The 19,218-nt window shown below is 38.0% G+C and overlaps 1 protein-coding gene across 1 annotated transcript in view; it reads right to left on the bottom strand.

Annotated features, from left to right (window-relative positions):
* The window catches only part of thsd7aa (thrombospondin, type I, domain containing 7Aa), an 87,207-nt gene that overhangs the window by 37,518 nt on the left and 30,471 nt on the right, over positions 1 to 19,218 (bottom strand). The window contains exons 2-5 of the mRNA XM_086014346.1: positions 17,975 to 19,100; positions 10,898 to 11,146; positions 8,985 to 9,166; positions 1,257 to 1,412 (exon numbers count right to left, since the gene is read on the bottom strand). Of these exons, the coding sequence (XP_085870472.1) occupies positions 1,257 to 1,412; positions 8,985 to 9,166; positions 10,898 to 11,146; positions 17,975 to 19,100 (1,713 nt within the window). The remainder of the gene's footprint in view (positions 1 to 1,256; positions 1,413 to 8,984; positions 9,167 to 10,897; positions 11,147 to 17,974; positions 19,101 to 19,218) is intronic.

Raw genomic sequence — 19,218 nt, 5'->3', positions numbered from 1 at the left:
CCACATTGAGTCGTGGCTGTTAAAGGTGCGTGCGGGAGCTCTCCCCCTGCCTCTTCCTGATTGGTGGCTTTTGACACCAGCCAATCAGTGCGGGGGAGAGTGACCAATCTACTTTATTTGCTTCAAGTGCGACACCACCAATCAGTTTAAGAGGCACTTGGGTTGCTGGTATTCAGGGCTGGCTATGGGTGATGCAGTCAGTCCCTTGTATTTTGTGTTGGTAACCACTGTCATTTGTTTAGTGCACTTTCTTTGCAATAACCTTCATTTATCCTTTTACGTAGCCACAGTAACCATTCGTTTTCGCCATAAAGTCGACCATCCACTCAGTCAACCATTATTCATTCGTGTGTGAACTAGGGCAGTTGTTATTCGGGGTGATCACCCAATTTCTTTGTTATTGTAGTTTAGTTTAGTGTGGTGTTTCACTGGCCAGGTTTTTTTCGTGAGTGCACTTTTCATTTTACCATTTCCAACTCTCACACCTATGTTAGACCCTTCCTCCTTCCCATCTCGAGGAGGGGTCGTAACAATTATTATACTACATATTATATTAATTTTATTATATTATTATTACTAAGAAATCCTGATGTGCGAGAGAAGAAAACGAGGGCAAATTCGAATCAGGTGAAAAAAAAAAATCTGGAAATGGTTATTTATATCTCTGATTTAAAACATTTGGTAAAAAATTGTTCACCTATGTAATGAAAATCCCAAACTATTACAACCCTGCTGAAGACAAGAGGTTGTCCTATTCCACATACAGCTCTGCACTGGAATTGTAACTGTGTATAAACACATACGGGTGTTTGGGAAAACCAAAAACCAAGGATGAACAGTCAGGTCAAGTCAGTCCAAGCGGCAGTTCTGCTAGAGCTGAACCGCAAAGGGAAATCTGGAAAGGCAAATCTGACTACAGGCAGCAAATTGAGAACCACTTTTTCCTTTGTAGCCCCATTAAGATTCCAGTCACCCAACCTCTGACTATGAGGTGAAACCTTTGTGCTGTTTTCCGGTGTCTATTGTATATAGTATCGTGTGTTCATTTATTGCTTTCACTTGTTATATTATTGCTATTTTGTTGTTGTTTATAAAGTGCTTCGTTACAGCTGTAGATGTTGTGAAATATGCTGTATCAATAAAGTTTTATTGTATTGTATTGTATTATCGTAAGACCACTGCCAGGTTCATAGATGACCACCCACTTGCCATTATGGCTGAGATGGACACCACAATTGCAGTACAACTATCGGTACCTTTCTTTGCCGTTTGATCCTGGCAGTTTTCATAGGTGCAGGGTCCCCAGGCACTCCAAGACGATACCTCACACTCGACTGGACAGTTTATATGGCACAGCTGGGTGGTGTTGGGGCGAATCCCGACACACAGATCACTGTTCACTGGCCGTAGCGCTAGATGGACGACACAAAAAATATGGCAACACGTCACAGCAGGGAAAATACACCTAAGTGGTTAAGTGAATCGAACATGTCGATAATAAGGGATTAAACTTGTTTACAGTTATCTATTGATGTAACCTGTAGTAAAAACCTGAATTCAAGTTGGTGTGTTGATGGTTTCCTCTGCACCAACGACTTAAAATGAAGAGCTAAGGTTTAAAGGGGAAGTCAACCTAAAAAATGTCTTAACAATAATATGTTCTATGCATCTCCACTAGTCTAAACACAGCATTCTGGTTAATGTTTTGTTTGTGGAATATGAGTTAAGCAGTGTTTAGACTAGTGGAGATGCATAGAACATATTATTGTAAAGAACATTTTGGGGTTGACTTCCCCTTTTAATTATCATGAATTTAATGTTGATGGGTTTCTCAGGGGCTCAGAACAACGGGAGGTGACTCTCAGCAAGGTCATCAGGCTGATGAATCATTCTTGCTCTGCCACAACAGGACTTGGACTCATTCAGATGCAAATGGCTTTTCTTGGCTCAAAGTGCATCTTTTAATGGTATCACTTAAATGTGAGCACACCTGACATGTCCTTCATTGCCCATGTAACAAGAGCAAGTATTAGGTCAGTGCAACATATATTCTGTAGCTTCTAGAATATGAAAATGTAAAAACAGAATAGGAGGATGACACAATGAAAAGGGTAGAGGGTGTCCACACTTTTCTGTTGCTATACTGTCACACTCTTTAAAGAGGTGTCCACCCAAACATATTTTTTTCAAGAATATGTTCTATGCAAGCATATTGCATTTGTGGCCCGCGATTGGTCGTTACCTGAGCAGTTGCGATGTCATTTTCAGTCAACAGGAGTGACAAAATAGTCGCCCCCTGAGATGGCTAAAAAGGAGTGGATTTTGCTGCTTAACCCATATTCCACACACATATTAATCAGAATGCCGTGTTTCAACTAGTGGGCCTGAATAGAACATATTCTTGAAAAAAATGTGTTTGCGTTGATATCCGTCTTTATTCCGACGTCTTTTAAGATCCCCTCTGTATTTCTAGCCGACCAACGTCTTTCCCTCATCGGCGACAGCCAATCTGCGTTGAGAACATAATTTTCCCATCACACGCAGGCGCCGCACAAGCAGACGGCGACAAATAAAGGAAAAAAAAAAAAAATCAAATGAAAACAACAGATACACACACATGCATAAAAACAATATGGGGCACATGTCATTGCGTCTGTGGGACCGAAAGGTATACAACACTGTTTTAGTTTTCATTTCTCTTTATTTGGCTGCGTGTCAGGAGTGCGGCACCTGCGTTCTCGACGCCGTTTGGCTTACGAGGACCGACTAAATATAGACGAGAACTCATAGACGGACTAAAGCATTGATGAATGTCCACCTCTGGTGAAAAGTAAATTGAGGTGTAGTGTAGTAAACCATTCTGATATGAACCATACTGCTTAACTTGGTGAAAATACGTTTTTCTTTAAATATAATTACAGCTAACATAGTGGCAACACATTTTCCTGAGGGGAAGGAAGGCAGCTATTTAGGGAAACTGTTGGTCAAAGGACAACACCATCTACTCTTTGAAGCATATGTACACTGGATAACACAGATTTTATATGGTAATGAATGCCCTCCAAGTAATAAGTAACAGGTGGTGGGCAAAGAAAGAGCTCCTTACATTTTGGTGTGGATCCAGATAAAGAAAAACGGCAGTGGGTCCATGATTAATAACCAATCACGGCTCACCTGTTTTTTGAAGCTGAGCCATGATTGGTCGTTACCTGAACCTTGAGATGTCATTTTCAGTCGACAGAAAGTGGCAAGATGGCCGCCCCCTGATATGGACAAAAATGGGTTAATTATACTGCTTAACTCATATTCCACAAACGTAATATTAATCAGAATGCCGTGTTTTGACTAACATAGAACCTAATATTGTGAAGAAAAATTGGGGGTTGACTTCTTTTTAATGCAAATTTGTCTTTAGTATCACAACTCCATATCTTGAATAGTCAGGTGCTTTTATTTCTCATTCATGCACGGATGTCTCATAGCTAATGTTTGGAGGACAATAGTTCCTTTGTTCTCCTCCTCCTTGTTCAGTCAACCAGTACCACGCAACCACAACAAAGGTTGATGAATGGAAAACCTCAGCACGTGCTAACCTTGACCAGGTAACACTGTGCCAGTCTACCAGATGGTTTGGTTTCATCGTGTTCTACTTCCAGCTGCCAAATTAGAATCCTCGGAGACTGGTGGCCTACACAGAAATCAACTTCTGTTCCATGTTAGGCTTCATGGCATCACAGCGGCACAACTGTTACACACCATTGCATGGTTTGCTACCCCAGTGGTAGGATAGTTTCTTTGAAGGGGAAGAGATTGTTGAACTGTTGAAATAACACCTACATTCACCCATGAGTATTATGTTTATTAATTATTAAAAGAGACATGGAATACCATAAAAAATTGAAAGGTACATCTATATGATGATTATTAATTAGTGACATTTACAAAGACCTTGCACTGATGGGTGATTCTCGACAAGCTAAGGGTGACCTTTAACCCAGAAATCCTGTATCCACTTTGGGGACCTATATATTTTAAACATTTATCAGCTTGTATTGCTTTGTGGCTTGTGTTTCAATTAAAGTCTCCCGATCCAGCATTACACACAGCAGCAAAGATTTTGCCCCACAAAGTATTTTGTTTACAGGAGCACAGAGTATACAATGAATAAAAAGTACTTATTGTTATTAAACCCAAATTTCAGTGAAGTTGGGATATTGTTTTTCAATTGCGTCCACCAAAAATAGTTGAAAAGATATTTCATGTTTAAATGAATAAACTTTATTGTTTTTGCAAATCCACTCATTTTGAATGTATTGCCTGAACACGTTCCAAAAAAGCTGGGATGGGGGCATGTTTACCTCTGTATTACATCCCTTTGCATTGATAAATATTCATTAAGCATTTGGGAACTGAAGACACTAGTTGTTGAAACTTTGTGGGTGGACTCATTTCTTCCTTGATGTACAATTTCAGTTGCTCAACAGTCCGGGGTCTCCGTTGTCATATTTTGCACTTCACAATGTGCCACACATATTTTTTTTATTTTTTTTATGGGAAACAGATCTGGACTGCTGCCAGATACTCACTCTTTTACTACGAAGCCACACTGTTTTAACAAATACAGAATGTGGTTTGGCATTGTCTTACGGAATTGAGCAGGGACATCCCTGAAAAAGATGTTGCTTGGACGGCAGGAAATGTTGCTACAACACCTGTGACAGAATGTAAGGATGGAGACGTTTTAAAAGGATGAGGATGGACGGAGTTGGAGGACGATTATTTTTATGAATAAGGACGGAGGGATGAGGACGGAAGGGTGCCAAGGTCGTGGACGGAGGACGGACCGGCAAAAAACTGTAAAGCGCCCATCTTTGCATATATATATATATATTTATATATATATATATATGTACATATATATACAAAAAATAAATGAATAAATAAAACAAATGAAATATCATGTGCAGCTATTCCTGACACATTTTCTGCTGTGCACACTTAGCAAAATATTCGACAAAAACAGCACCATGAAAAAATAAGAATACTTTACTAATACAAAATAAATAATCTGATCAAGAAATGTCCCATCTTCAGTGGTGCATTCCAAGCAACAGATTACAGTACAATTTACAAAGAAATAGCTCCTTAGAAAATAAAATTTAGTAAAATAGGTTCGCGAAGGAACCTTATAATGGGGCTCAAGTGTCCGCAGCAGGTTAAGAAAGCCGGCGTTTTCCACAACAGAAAAGGGCCGCATGTCCATGGCAATGAAATTAGCATCGCCCTGTCGATTTCTTTTGCCCTCTTGCAATCATGAGCCAATGGCTGTCTCAGCTACACTGGTAAAGTTTGTTGCACAAGTACTTTTTCTTGTCTGGTTCCACTTATTTTTACATCGGGGTGATGTCGGCATAAGAGTGTTGCCATGTTTGTTGTATTTCCACCGACGTAGCTTAGCACTGTGTGACACTTGCGGCACACCGTTGTAGCTTTATCCACGACACGCTTTCCATCTGAGGCATAATTAACACGAAAACCAAAGAACTTCCAAACGCTAGATGTGAAGTTTGGTCGAGCTTCTTCTTCTTCAGGTATGCTTGTAGCCATGTCGCAACCGCCAGCTAGCTCCCCATGTGACCTCTCAGCAGCTTGAGCCAAATTAATGTGGGAGGAGCAGTACTGTACTGTGAATAAGTCTGCGCTCGCCAACACAGCATATAAATAGGCGGAGTAGCTTCTCTTCGTAAAAATCTTGTGTATTGTTCGATTCAGTGCGCACCGAACCGTGACCACTGTATCGAACGATTCAATACAGATACACGTATTGTTGCACCCCTAATATATATATATATATATATATATATATATATATATATATATATATATATATATATATATATATATATATATATATATATATATATATATATATATTATATATATATATTATATATATATATATATATATATATATATATATATATAATATGTTCTGGACTATAAACCGCACCTTTTTGTGCCGAATTGTTTCAGTCCTACAGAGATAACCATTTGATGTGTGTGGATGTAATCTGGTAACCTGGCTGCAATCAAAAGCAATTATTACATCGGCCATCAATGTCAAGTGGTCACCCAACTCTCACAGCATGAAAGAGCTCCAATGAGACCAAAATCTGCAACTGATTTACCAAAGTTGCTTCCCATTTATCCCACAAATTTAAGATTTATCTATATTTCGAAGGTTTTTTTTCTCATCTTCTGCACCCTGATATCTCAAATGAAATCTAATAATAATACTACTCACTACCACTCAGAAACACATTCCATACCATTTACTATGTACACACTTAAGCAGGTTGGCTTTACAGATGGAGCTGACACAACATTCCATTTCATCCTGGCAGTATTTATAGCGGCAAATGATGGAAAGTGTGAAACTCAATGCTGTTAACTGAATTGGCAATGTGAAATGTGACACTGAAGGATAAATGTGGGTGGCTGGTAGGAAGCAGATGATCTGAATAATTTTCAATAGGAGATGCCAGTTCAGCTTCCCTGGCCAGATGGGCTGAGACTTATTGTGTCAATGGATAAGCACAGGCATTCTACCAAGCCAATTCCAGCCTCCGTACAAGCAGTAATTCCACCAATTTAGGTGAAAGATCATTTTTCAGATGCTGTCTACACTGCATGGCTTTTGCATGCATATTTGCATATATTAAAATGGTGAAGTCTCTGATTTAATATAAGGGGAAAACCACTTAAATTCTCATCTCTGGTCCACACATGGATGAGAAAGCAGGGGGTTGACTTACCAGATGTTATGGCTCAGATATGCGAGCGTGTGTGTGCGTCTGTGTGTAACCCGCAACACTGAACAGATGATGTAAAAGCTCATGAACAACTATTTTGACCATCTGACAGCTTTCACAGATGTTAGTGCATCATCTTGTTTGAAAACATGTGCTGATGAAAGCGCTTTTAACTCCTACCTCTTGCATCCTGTCGCATCCTAAGCTTCCCTCATGTTTATTTTAGCTGCCACTGGCCATGACAAATGAAAAGTTTAAAGTTTGAGCTAATATTTGGGTGAAAATAAATCTTTAAAGTCACACAAAAGCCCTGCATGTCGCATGACATATACTATATATATATATATATATATATATATATATATATATATATACATATATATATATATATATATATATATATATATATATATATATATATATATATATATATATATATATATATATATGTTAGACGATACACGGGAAACTTAAAAAAATAAAAAAAATAGAAAATAAAGCACAGATGGAAGTGCATTTTTGTCTGTCTGTGTAATCAGCATTAACTTGGTCATGCCCGAATGCACTTCACAGTCCATTATTGACGGACACACGTTTTGCTGAAGAGAGACGGAAACGCGTACCAAACTGTATTGACTGTATATGTACAGCAGGTAGCGGTATGCGCCAAAGAGAGAATCATGAGTTACTAAGGCTGCCTAAGAACAGCAAGAAGTAATAATGTTGCTTTGAATACAAAGAAAGTTTTACAGAGAAGTTCTTGTGAGTTAAACTTTACATTTCTATTTTCATTTTTGGGAAGAATGGGGTTAGGAGGTTATCAAACGGTATTTTACCGCTCCTCACACTCCATTTCAGAAGGTGGCAGTAATGCACCAAAGGTTTTTTGCCAACCGCTAAAAGACAGAAAAAGAAGTAGAAGAAAAACAAGACGAATTCGAAGAAAAAAAAACATTCTTCTATTGTATTGGGTGATTTATTTCAGTTTTAACAAGGACTAGGAAGAATTTTAATCCACCAGGATTGTACCTTTGGCAACAATGTGGCACGTGATATTATATATATATATATATATATATATATATATATATATATATATATATATATATATATATATATATATATATATATATATATATATATATAAATAAGGGGTGTGCATCTCTCCCATGGAGCACGATTTGACACATATCTATCCTGTATATTTTAAAGCGGAACAATTCAATTCAGTTTGATTCGATACACTCACATCTTTTAAATATCAACGGATTTTCAAATCAGTTTTGATTATACCCATATTAACTCCACAATTATGCATTGCTTTTTCTTTTACTTTTATTTTGCTGTGTATTTATGTGTTTTTTGTGATGCTACCAGAGAAGCGTACTGGTGGTAACGAAGAGGAAAAGTATAATGACTTTATCTAATCTCAATGATTTTATCTCTTTACAATGTAGGGCAACCCAGCATGTTTCTCTTTCCTAACTTCTTAATTTAATATGGCTACATTGACAAAAAGTCAACAGTAATAATAAAAGAAATGTGGCATATAAATGGAAATGTGAGTTGTGTTTAGTCTATGGATAATGATGAAATTGCAAAGCACATGCAGTAATCTCCTTCTGCGTGTTGCTGACCTTTTAAAGCTCTTGTGTATAAATTTCCATCAACACACTCCCAAATCTAGTACAAAGTCTTCTCTGAAGAAGTAAAGCTAATACAGCTGCATAGGGGAGATAATTTTTCAGTTTCTCTGGTTATAATGGGCAGTTATGATACTTTTGGTGATGTAGAGTGTTAACACGGCCTATTCTCATCATATACAATATTTATCGTACCTAATTCACACCAAACAGCCACAACACATTGACCACTTGACTGAAAACAACCGCACTAATACTTTTACTGTCAAATTAAAACTTTCCTGTGTCTGACAATCTCAATCTAAAGTGAACATTATTATTTTTGTCAAGATAAAATATTAGTTGCATCCCTTTTCCTATCATGATACGGTGCAAGTTGTCACAGTGGTGTTATTGGTCAGCATATGATTTAAAGAGGTGTAAACTCAAGCAAAAATGTATATGCACTGCACCCTTTATGCACAGAAGAAGCACTATAGAAAATACACTGGTGGACTGCAATTGATATTATATGTTGCTAGTAGATTACCTTCTTTGCTCTTGAGAGAACCGAGATTGGATGGCGTATCTTCACTAGCCAGGACACAGTAAACCTCCCGAGACTGAATCCCGCCTCCACACAAGCCAGTTTGGTTTCCTCTACGACGGTCCTGTTGGCTCTGCAACATGTCCACTCTGCATTCTGTCCACTCAGTGGTCTTCCAGTTGTAACTGCGGAAAGATCACATATGGTTCCAGTGATCACTAAACCCTGAAATATATTTACGGTGTGTCTCTCTCAAACAATTGATTGATTTTTGGGCGGAAAGTTGTTTAGGCAATCAAGTTAGATCGGGTAAAAGATCAAAACAAATAACACAGTTTGAAATTTCCAACATGAATATTCAATCAATCAATCAATTATTTAACACTGGTTCAACTTAAAATGCTTCGTAAATGTTTTTTTTAAAAATATTTTTATTGTTGAACTTGTACTTTTATTTGTATTCATACCTTTTGAGGCTTCTTTGTTATTGAACTTGATTTATGTTTACATAAAGCCTTAGGACTTCCACTTTATGTCAACAGAGCTAAAAGACTGCATTTTGTTAAACTGAAACGAGGTTGTTGCTGTGGCTATTCATTGAAGCAGTTGTGTCTGGTTAATCAAGTGATGGAAGTTTGAATCCAACCAATAATAGATGGTTGCTCCAACCCTCAGGTCAAAAATAGTAAACCCTGCTCCCATTCCTGCTGATAATGGAATTCATTTGAGGTTGCCAATAAAAGGGTCCCTATTTATGAATGGGTTTCCCTTCATAAATAGTGCTGTTTTACAAAAGCCCTCGGGGAAAGCATTGTGTTTGGAGTCTTTAAGTTGCATGGATGGTGAAATACAGAAAACACACCACAGAGGTCTAAGAACATGCCTCCCCTCCTCCTGTCTGTCAAAAATGATCCTGCAGAATTAGAAGCTGATGGCTGACGTTATGTTCAATTCTATGACCACTATCCATATTTACTTAAACACTGTCAAGTCATTCTTTTCTTCACCATATCTTGAACTGTTTCAATGTGTTTAGTGATCCGATTTATCGTGAGATAAAATTGGTACAGTAATCCTTCATCTTCAAATATACAGTTAACCTAAAAAGTATTCATACGCTAGTTGGTAAATAGATTTTTTTTTTTTAATTAATTATTATTTTTTTTATTAATTATTTTCAAATCCTCGCCCCTTCATGATAGAACCCACACAGGCTTTGGTCAAGGCTAAACATCAATGTCTGAAATAAAACTAAGAAAAAAAAATTATAGTAAAACTGTTGGTAGAGTAAAAAAAAAAAACACCATTTCATTGATATTTTTAGTTTTAGAATGACTATATTTAAAGGAGCAGTCACCACCCAAATAATATTTGCAATAATATGTTCTATGCAGCCCCACTAGTCTAAACACGGCATTTTGATTAATATTGGGTTTGTGGAATATGAGTTAAGCAGTAAAATCCACCCGTTTTTGTCCATCTCCGGGGGCGGCCATTTTTTTACTTCTGTCGACTGAAAATGACATCACAGTTGCTCAGGTAATGACCAATCCTGACTCTGCTTCAGAAAACAGGTGAGCCGTGATTGGTCGATACCTGGGCCCTTAGCAACTGTGATGTCATTTTTAGTAAGTGACAAAATGGCCGCCCCCTGAGATGGATAAAACAATCCACAAATACAATACTAATCAGAATGCTGTGTTTAGACTATTGGAGGTGCATAGAATATATTATTGGAAAGAACATATTAGGTTGACTTCCCTTTGACTAAAATGTCACTCAGTACAGCACAAGCATCCAACAAGGCAGAACTGTCAACAGAAATAAAAAAAAATAATAAAAAAAAAGTTAAGTGCTACATTTGTTTCTTGTTCATTCTCCTTCTTGCAATGTGTTCAGCAAGTCTGGCAACTTACACAATGCAGGGTGGCACTGTTTCTGCTTGAGGACTGCATGGTTGGTTCTCCTCCAGTTCAGGACACTCAGCCCCTCCTCCAATGGAGAACTGACTCACTTTTCGTGTGCGGGTCTGCTCACCCTTGGGCCCATTGCGGTCATAGCACTCCTTAGAGCAAGACGACCATTCAGACCAGTCGGTAACATCACAGTCTTTAGTTACGACACACGCTTGGTAGGTCACTGGCAGCGACTCATGAGAGCACAGGCTGGAAATGACAGAAGCAAAGCAGTATCGTAAAACATTGGTTATTTGGGTCAAAGATATAAAGCTTCAATTCAATTGTACATTCATTTTCATATTAACTTGAATGTTGCATGACAGGTGCCCAATTTAACCTCGGTAGACATATTTCACTTTGCCAGGTAGGGCAACAATGCTGATCAATTATACTGTGTCCTAAGTCAATATTACATTTTAAATGTGAAAATTATCCTGAACATTTAATGACGCTGGAGTCCTAACTATGCATTCACAGAGCAGTGTTGGCTTCCATTTCTAAATATATCTTCACATTCAACATACAAGCCCCAAAATGTGACAAAGTAATGATGCGTTCGGATTCTTGTTTTTTTCAAGATGTGATTACCCTACAGACAGCACTTACTTTGCTCCATATGTTTGGATATGTTTGCGTAGCACTGCTGCTCCACGGCACACTATGTGACAACTGCTGTCAATTATTACCATAGACAGCATTTACAGTGCATATACATACATAGTCACCTTCTTAAGTACATCAATGCCGCAGCCATATTGGATGTGGCAAAGTGAAGTTATTTGTGAAGTTGCATCAATCACTTGCTCCTTGGAGATTTATTCAAGACAGAATTGGATTAATACCAAAACATTCCTTTTGATTGCAAAATGTCATTCTAAATAAATGTTACAAATTTTATTTGCCAATTATATGGCAAAAGTCACAACCAATATGGCTGATGCGCTGACCTATCGCTTCCAATGGGAAACCCGGTTCAACGGGTCGTCCCAGTAGAAATCAAAAGAAAAAAAGGAAAATAAAACAGATTTTTATTTTAGATGTCCAAGGGTTTGCGGCTCCCTTTAGTTGCCGACACTAATGTAATAAGTCGCATCACACTTGCCGTAGCCAATGAACAGTGTGAACACATAATGTAGTATAATAAATGTCGCCTGATGTCCAAAAACTGCGGCCAATAATCACCAAACTTATGCTCACATAAACCTCTGAAAATATTACAAAGTAGAATGATCGCCTAAGTATTATGGATTTTCTGGCGATGGTGTTTTACTCTTCATAAAGGTGCTCACTACAAAGCTTATGTCAATTAATGAGGAAAATGCATCGTCCATAAAATACAAAATATTGAAGTGATCATTTTTAGAGCGCCATGTGGTCACAAGTAGAGCAGGTCACATACATTTTGGTGACGAGTGATTGCAGTTTTCTGACATATTCAGCTGCGTGAGCTTTTTCATATGTGGATGTTGAGTTTTAGACTGCTGTCCTAAGTGCCATTTTAACGCCGTGTCCTCGATCGGCTCTCGTTATTTACAAATAAAAATATATTTTATTGACACGTCTTGCCACATTACACATTGCCTCACAAAAAAACTTGCAGCTTCATTTTGAATAAATGTGGAGGACTGTTGCACGCCAACATTGATGTATTTGTCGCGTAAGCCTTTGTACCTTACATTAGTTTCAGGAAGGCCATGATTGGCTGTTGCAGATAAGACTAGCCATCAATCAAACAAAATTCACACCACTCTTTCTTCATATTTTTAAGCTCTTAATGATGAGACACTCAAAATTACCATTTCACAACACAAAAATGGCTACCATGATAAAATAATAACAATAAAGTTCATTTGTAGAGATCTGTGCCTCAAATAGGGGCACAAGCATCTCGGTGGGCGAACGGGCATCATATGGCCTGCCGGTGGTGACGGGTCTACTTCCAGGAGAATATGGCACTTGTTTGAATAATGCCCAATTGTCAAACCGCAAAATACTATCATGCTCATATGCATGAAAACATGTTTATCTATGTAAATTCCAGGTTTGCATGAATCATGCCATTAAAATACGTAACAATCAATAATAACAGGACAAATTTGCAACATTCACCAACTTCTTAAATTGAAGCCAGTGATGAAGATGTGACTAGATTACTGTGATAGAATAGCCTGTTGAAGAGCATCATAACCAATGCATCATATACAACATTTGAAATAAATCAATTTCAAACCATGAGCCACATTTGTCTGCGTCACAGCACCACAACCTTTGTTTGATGGCAGGATTGCTATGAAGTTGAAAGAATTTTTGTTTTCTCTATTTTGTAGACACTTCTGAGCTATTCTGGACTCAAAGCTTCCTGCATTTGTTTTTGTCTCAACAGTTAAACTCTTCCAAACCTTTGCCTTTGAATATGTGCTAAAGCTGTTTGTACAAATCATTTGCTCTTTTGGGGGTTTATTTCATTTCTCTTTTGAGCTCACACAATTATTCTGCACAGGTTCATTCTCTAAACTGTGTAATTGTGTTATAATAGCCCAAAGAGATTATAGCAATGTGATACTGAACAGAAACAAAGTGCTTACACAGTATTAGCAAGAACTACAGTAATGGCTTGAAAAGTTCATATTATCATTGTCATGAATAAAATTATCACGCTTATTGGTATTGTCACAAAAATGACAAAAAAATTATAAAAATATAAACAAAAAATAAACACACACAAAAAGACCCTAGGCGATTCGAACAGATTTTGTGTTAAATACAATTGTATAAAATCAGCAACCCTATGCACTTTTTTTTTTTAGAAATTATAAACAATCAAAATTCATTATAATGAAGACCAGACAGAATATGTAATAAGTGACCCAGTAATAAATGAAAATAATAATCTAATTAATCAAATAAAATCTAAGTATTTCGCACAATGCTTTCAATATAAATGAATTTTGGTCCATTAGTCCCATTTTGTACAGTGTTAATTTTATTTGTTTTGTATTTATGTATAAGTTTCATTATAGGAATTTGACTTCATGGTGCATTTTGAACTGACAATATTCACAAAGCGCCAATGCAGGGGTGGGCAAATTAAATGCTGATGGGGGCCACCATTTTTTATCACTGCTACTGGATGGGCCACATTGGAACACACACTTACTAACCAGATGTATGACAAAAATGCCATTTTCAAATATGGACAAAATATGTGCATATGTGCAAAATACGCACTCTTAATACATTGTATTTGTAATAATACATTTCTCAATGCATGTATAAAAGGGTTTGAAGCAAACCAGGTAACTGGATGATTGACATGTCAGGGCATGTCTTTTGAATTTGGTGATGCGTATTGACTGCCAAGTACCTCTTGTTGAGTAGTTATTAAAGATGTGCATCCCTCTACAAAAGACAATTTGATACAGTTTTTGATATATGGGGTGCGAAATGATTCAAGGACGGTTTTATTTGAAAGTGGACTGATTCGATTCGGTTCGACTAAATGGGATTACGATTCCATTCGATGTGGTACGGTTCAGCTTGAGAGGGTATGATGCAATGACTTGTTTGTTGTCATTTTACATACATTTGAATGAACTTGACAGCACTCTAAATGCGTCATTTCCTTCTAAGATATAGCTCCCCAATAAAAGACGATTAGATACGTATCTCGCTAAATTTAGGAGTGAAACGATTCGGTTCGATTCGATGCACTCACATTTTTTAAGTCAAAAAACAACTTTGCGGTTCAAACCGTTTTTTGGTATACCCCTAGTAGTGAATGCGGTATACGACAAACAGTTGCGATCCACCTTACTATGAGAAGAATCATTACTGAAGAGGAAGATTTGATCTTCAGTCAGAAGGCCTTGTCAGAGTCTTACTTTTGCTTTCGAACTTTTCTTTCCTATCCTATCCGAGCAAAGTACTTGCAGGAAAATATGGTTCAAATTTTTAAAACTACTGTTAACTGTTTGTTGAAATTCTGAGGACACAATTAAAATTAGGACAAAACTAATTGTTATTGATCCTGGAGTCAGATGTTAACTTCTGAGAAGTTACAACTATTAATAGACAACGTAAATTATTCAAGTAAGATAAACAAACATAACTAACCAAAGGCAGCAAATACCATAATCTTCAGGGTCTCTCATGGCCAGTTTGATTTATTGAGGAATCAATCACTGTGATTAGAGTGCAGCAGAACAGTGATTTATTCCTGTTGTAAAGCTAAAACAAAATTAATGAATCCACATCAAAATACTGCTATTTGAGTACTTTTAAATAAGACAGCAGTAGTAAAGATGCCAAACAAAAAGATTCAAAAGAGGCAAAATTATAGGTTTTGTTGTCTTTGTGCATGTGATACTTAACTATATTGTATTGGGGGGGATATAGCAAACAAATAATGCCATAATTTAATGTAAATACAAGTAGAAAATGCTCACCTTACACCCGGGACAGATCGCAAACCAATTCCAACCATTAACAAGTTAAATCTAGGCCAAAAGTGAAATCATACATAAAAATGCTATTCTATGGCGAACATGACTCTACTCAAGAAAATAAATATCTGGCAGCACAAATGACTTTAAATTCAGTGTGGTCAATATTGAGCACCATCTTCAACAGCAGTCTACTTAACATTAACAAACAATGTAAAAGTTTGATTTTCATTTTACCTGAGTTCAGAGGCATCACTCCACCACGACTTGTCTGCTTATTGTTTTGTCCAAATCACTGTATGTTGGATGTATTTCATTCATACTGGTATCTTTCACATTCTACCCACTCTTAATCGAATATTCTTTAATTAAGAGACCACTTATACTTACGCTCTGCTGCTATGTTAATGTTACTCCAATTTTCCTTCTCATAACGAGGTCAAATAGAAAAGCAGAGGTTCAACAAAGTAAGAAGAGGGGATGGATAAACAACTTCTCTGGCCATGTTTAGAGCAGTCGTCATAACCAAACCTCTTCTCAGCTTTGAATCGTGGTACACAGTGTATAATTATCTGAGTCTGTAACCTGAACGCATCATCATTATTTTGACACTGGATTATGACAAGCGTTAGTTGCTTGACATTTGACAATGAATATTGTCTTCTGACCTTGTCTTTGATGTTAATAAGGAAAACGTATTGAGTGTGTCTTGATTTTCTAAGGGAGTAATTGTCATTGTTCAGTGGCCTCTATTAAAGCAGAACAAGTACTGTCAGACAGAACGGGGCCATTTCACCTCCTAGCAAAGACTGTGTGGATATTGAACTCACTGGAGAGAGAGAGAGAAAAAAAAAGACTACCGCTGTATGTCTTTGTATATCTGTTTATATTTGGATGGACATTTAAGGATGTCTAGTCTATCCAGAAATATAAGATCAGAGGTTTTGTTTGAATACAGTTGACCTGTCTGATGATGTCATTTAATGTAGTACAATCGTAGGAATAATGACTAAGCAAATAAAACTGTAATATAGGAAATGTGGGAATTATATTCAACAAGAATTAAAATTCGATTACCTTAATGGTCGTCTTTAATAATTAATATGATCCATAAACTTAATAAGTACTTGCGACAGGCTCCTTGAAAAATGACTGCAAATTTTAGAAAAGGTCCAAGATAGACTATGAGATAGAGAAAAAGAAAATCTTTGTACCTTTTGGTTCTATTACCAATGACTTTACACATATTTTGACAGGTTTTTTTTTTTTTTGGTAATGAACCATCTAGGTATGCCTCACTTACTATCGTTTAATAACCAAAAAAATATGTACTTTTTTTGCATTTTAAATTTGTATATTTCTGTTTGAGAAAATGACATGTTTAAGATTTTGCTGAAACAAAAATAAAAACTATAGCATTATAAACAGGACATTAGTCAGCGAGTTACGTTTATTGACAAAACACAGCTACTGTATGGCCGTAGTGGTCAACCGAACCAAAAATACCGATAAGTCATGAAGAGCACACATACTTTTTTTATCGCTTGCCAGCCTGCTGTCTCCCTCCAGTTCCAACCCATATGAACAAGTGTTGCGTTCAAGAACTCGGATAGAAGCACTTAAGGTAGGTACCATAACATGGATTCTCATTACAGCCCCTCAAAAGCAACAGACATTAAAACACAAACCACTGTATTACTCTATCATATCATATCTGTGTCTGCAGTGTGTTCAACGAAACATGGCACCGGATTTAGCGTCTTAGATTACTAGACAACCGAAACGCTAATGGGGGATTTGTAATATACGATACTTCATTATCCAAGGTAGATAAAGTAGGCTTAACCTACACAACTGCTTTCCTAGGCGCAAGTGTCAGCCACTGCCTGCTAAAATGTGAGAGTTTCATACTTGCTCAAATATGGCCAGATGATAATAATGATTACCAGCAAATTGGGGGGGATGTATAACACACGAGTACAGAGAAAAAAATGTAAGAATAACCTTGAAAAAAAATCTGACCACAAAAGTTTGCCCACACCTCCCCTCAATTGGACCATAAAGTCATCTGTTTGGACTTTGAAGTTAGGACAATGGATTTGCAAGAATGACTAATCTCAAACTAAATTAACTCATCATAATATCATTAATAGATGGATTACATCTGTAGTAGTTAGTCGTCATTTCATTTAGTTATATCGCCATTTCACAGTGCAGTTTATCGAAAGATACAGTAGATAACATATCGAGTGGGTCCACACGCCTCTCACACATTTAACCAAATTAAAGCAAGTGAACCCAACATGAGAAAGAACCTTGGCCCAAGTATGAAAAAAAACTTGCTCCTACTAGAAGAAAGAAGCTCAAAGAAAACCCACATTCGGTATCGGGTGACCATCTGCCTCTATGGATTGGGTTAATTAAAATAGAGACAGCAGATATGGATGGATGGTAAAGAGAAAGCGAGACAAAGGATTATAAATGAGGAAAGGGGATGAGACAACACTACACGTAACGATATCACTCAATCAGCATTACATTATGCCATTATTGAATTAGTTATTTAATATACTGTAGAATAAAACTATCTTACCTTAGAGCTTCAACACTCCCACTCTTGTGCACACAGGTGACTTCTCTTGTCTGGTAGCCAATTTGCAAATCCCAGAACTTTCCTCCAGGGCGGTTCTGACGGTTCCTGTTACGTTTCTTTTTGATGAGCTCTCGGGTTTCGGGATCCTTTACCTTTCCACTTTCCCGCAACCTCTCTCGGGCTTTCTCTCTGATTTTCTCTCGTTTTTCTTTGTTTTTAGCCTTTCTCTGTCGTTTGGGCCGGTCTGCCTGATGGGATGGTCTGTCAGGTTTTCTGTTCACCTTGCCTAATTTCCTGTTGGACTTTTGTGGTTTGTCTCCCTCTCTGGAAAGTTCGTCACCCTGGATGGACCTCGTGTCCTCCTCTTTGGACTGTCTGTCACCCTCTCTGCTCTGTTTGTTCACTCTTCTGGATTGTTTTTTCCCCTCGTTTTTTGGCAGTTTATCACTTTCTTTGGATGGCGTGTCTCTCTCAGTGATTGCTTTGTCAGCTTGTCTGGCCTGTCTTGAGATTGGCACAGAGCAGGGACCCCAGGATCCGACCCGCAGACTGTATAGGCTCTCTTCTCCCTCGCATGGTCCTGGTTGGCATGTCTGAAACTCCGTCAGGTTTAAACAGGCTGCCCCATCAAATAATGGCGGAGCAAGAACGATGCGAATTCTGTTCTGCAAGCCCATCCCACAAGTCTTAGAACAGGGCGTCCATGGACTGAACTCCGACAACACACAATCCCGAGGACAGGGGATGAGACAGGCCTGCTCGAGACGGGGTTTGGGTTCAAAGTATTCACAGATTGCATCCTCTGCCGGCTCTCCATTCACTTTCTGGACACAGCCCACTTCACGGGTCTGTATTCCCTCCTCGCCCCGAGTGCACACAGTGGGCCTTTGCACTCCTGCACTGCGCATCGACACAGGAACACATTGGTTCCATGCACCCAGTTGCCAGTCATATAGATCTTTGTGCCAGTCGCACACTCTAAAGCAGCTTTGTTGGTTGTTCGGCCGTTCTGCCTGGTCACAGTTCGTTTGAAGAGTGGTCCAACCTTCGGAGTGGGCGCACCATACCGCTCTGCTCTGGCTACCTCCTGGGCCACACTCACTGCCCATGCATCGACCCCACGGACCTGAAGGAGGACAAAAAATGTCAGCAATGTGGTGGTTGGCTTTCATATTACGGCGAAAAACTGCTTGGAAATTAATTGCTTTTATATAATACGTAGGGTGTCTGTGTGCGATTTCCGA

Source organism: Filicampus tigris, chromosome 18 (genome assembly GCF_054856515.1).
Source record: "Filicampus tigris isolate MCC_2025a chromosome 18, RoL_Ftig_1.0, whole genome shotgun sequence".
Lineage (NCBI taxonomy): Eukaryota > Metazoa > Chordata > Actinopteri > Syngnathiformes > Syngnathidae > Filicampus > Filicampus tigris.
Note: the sequence above shows the minus strand (reverse complement) of the source record. Positions and strands in the feature narration are given on the sequence as shown.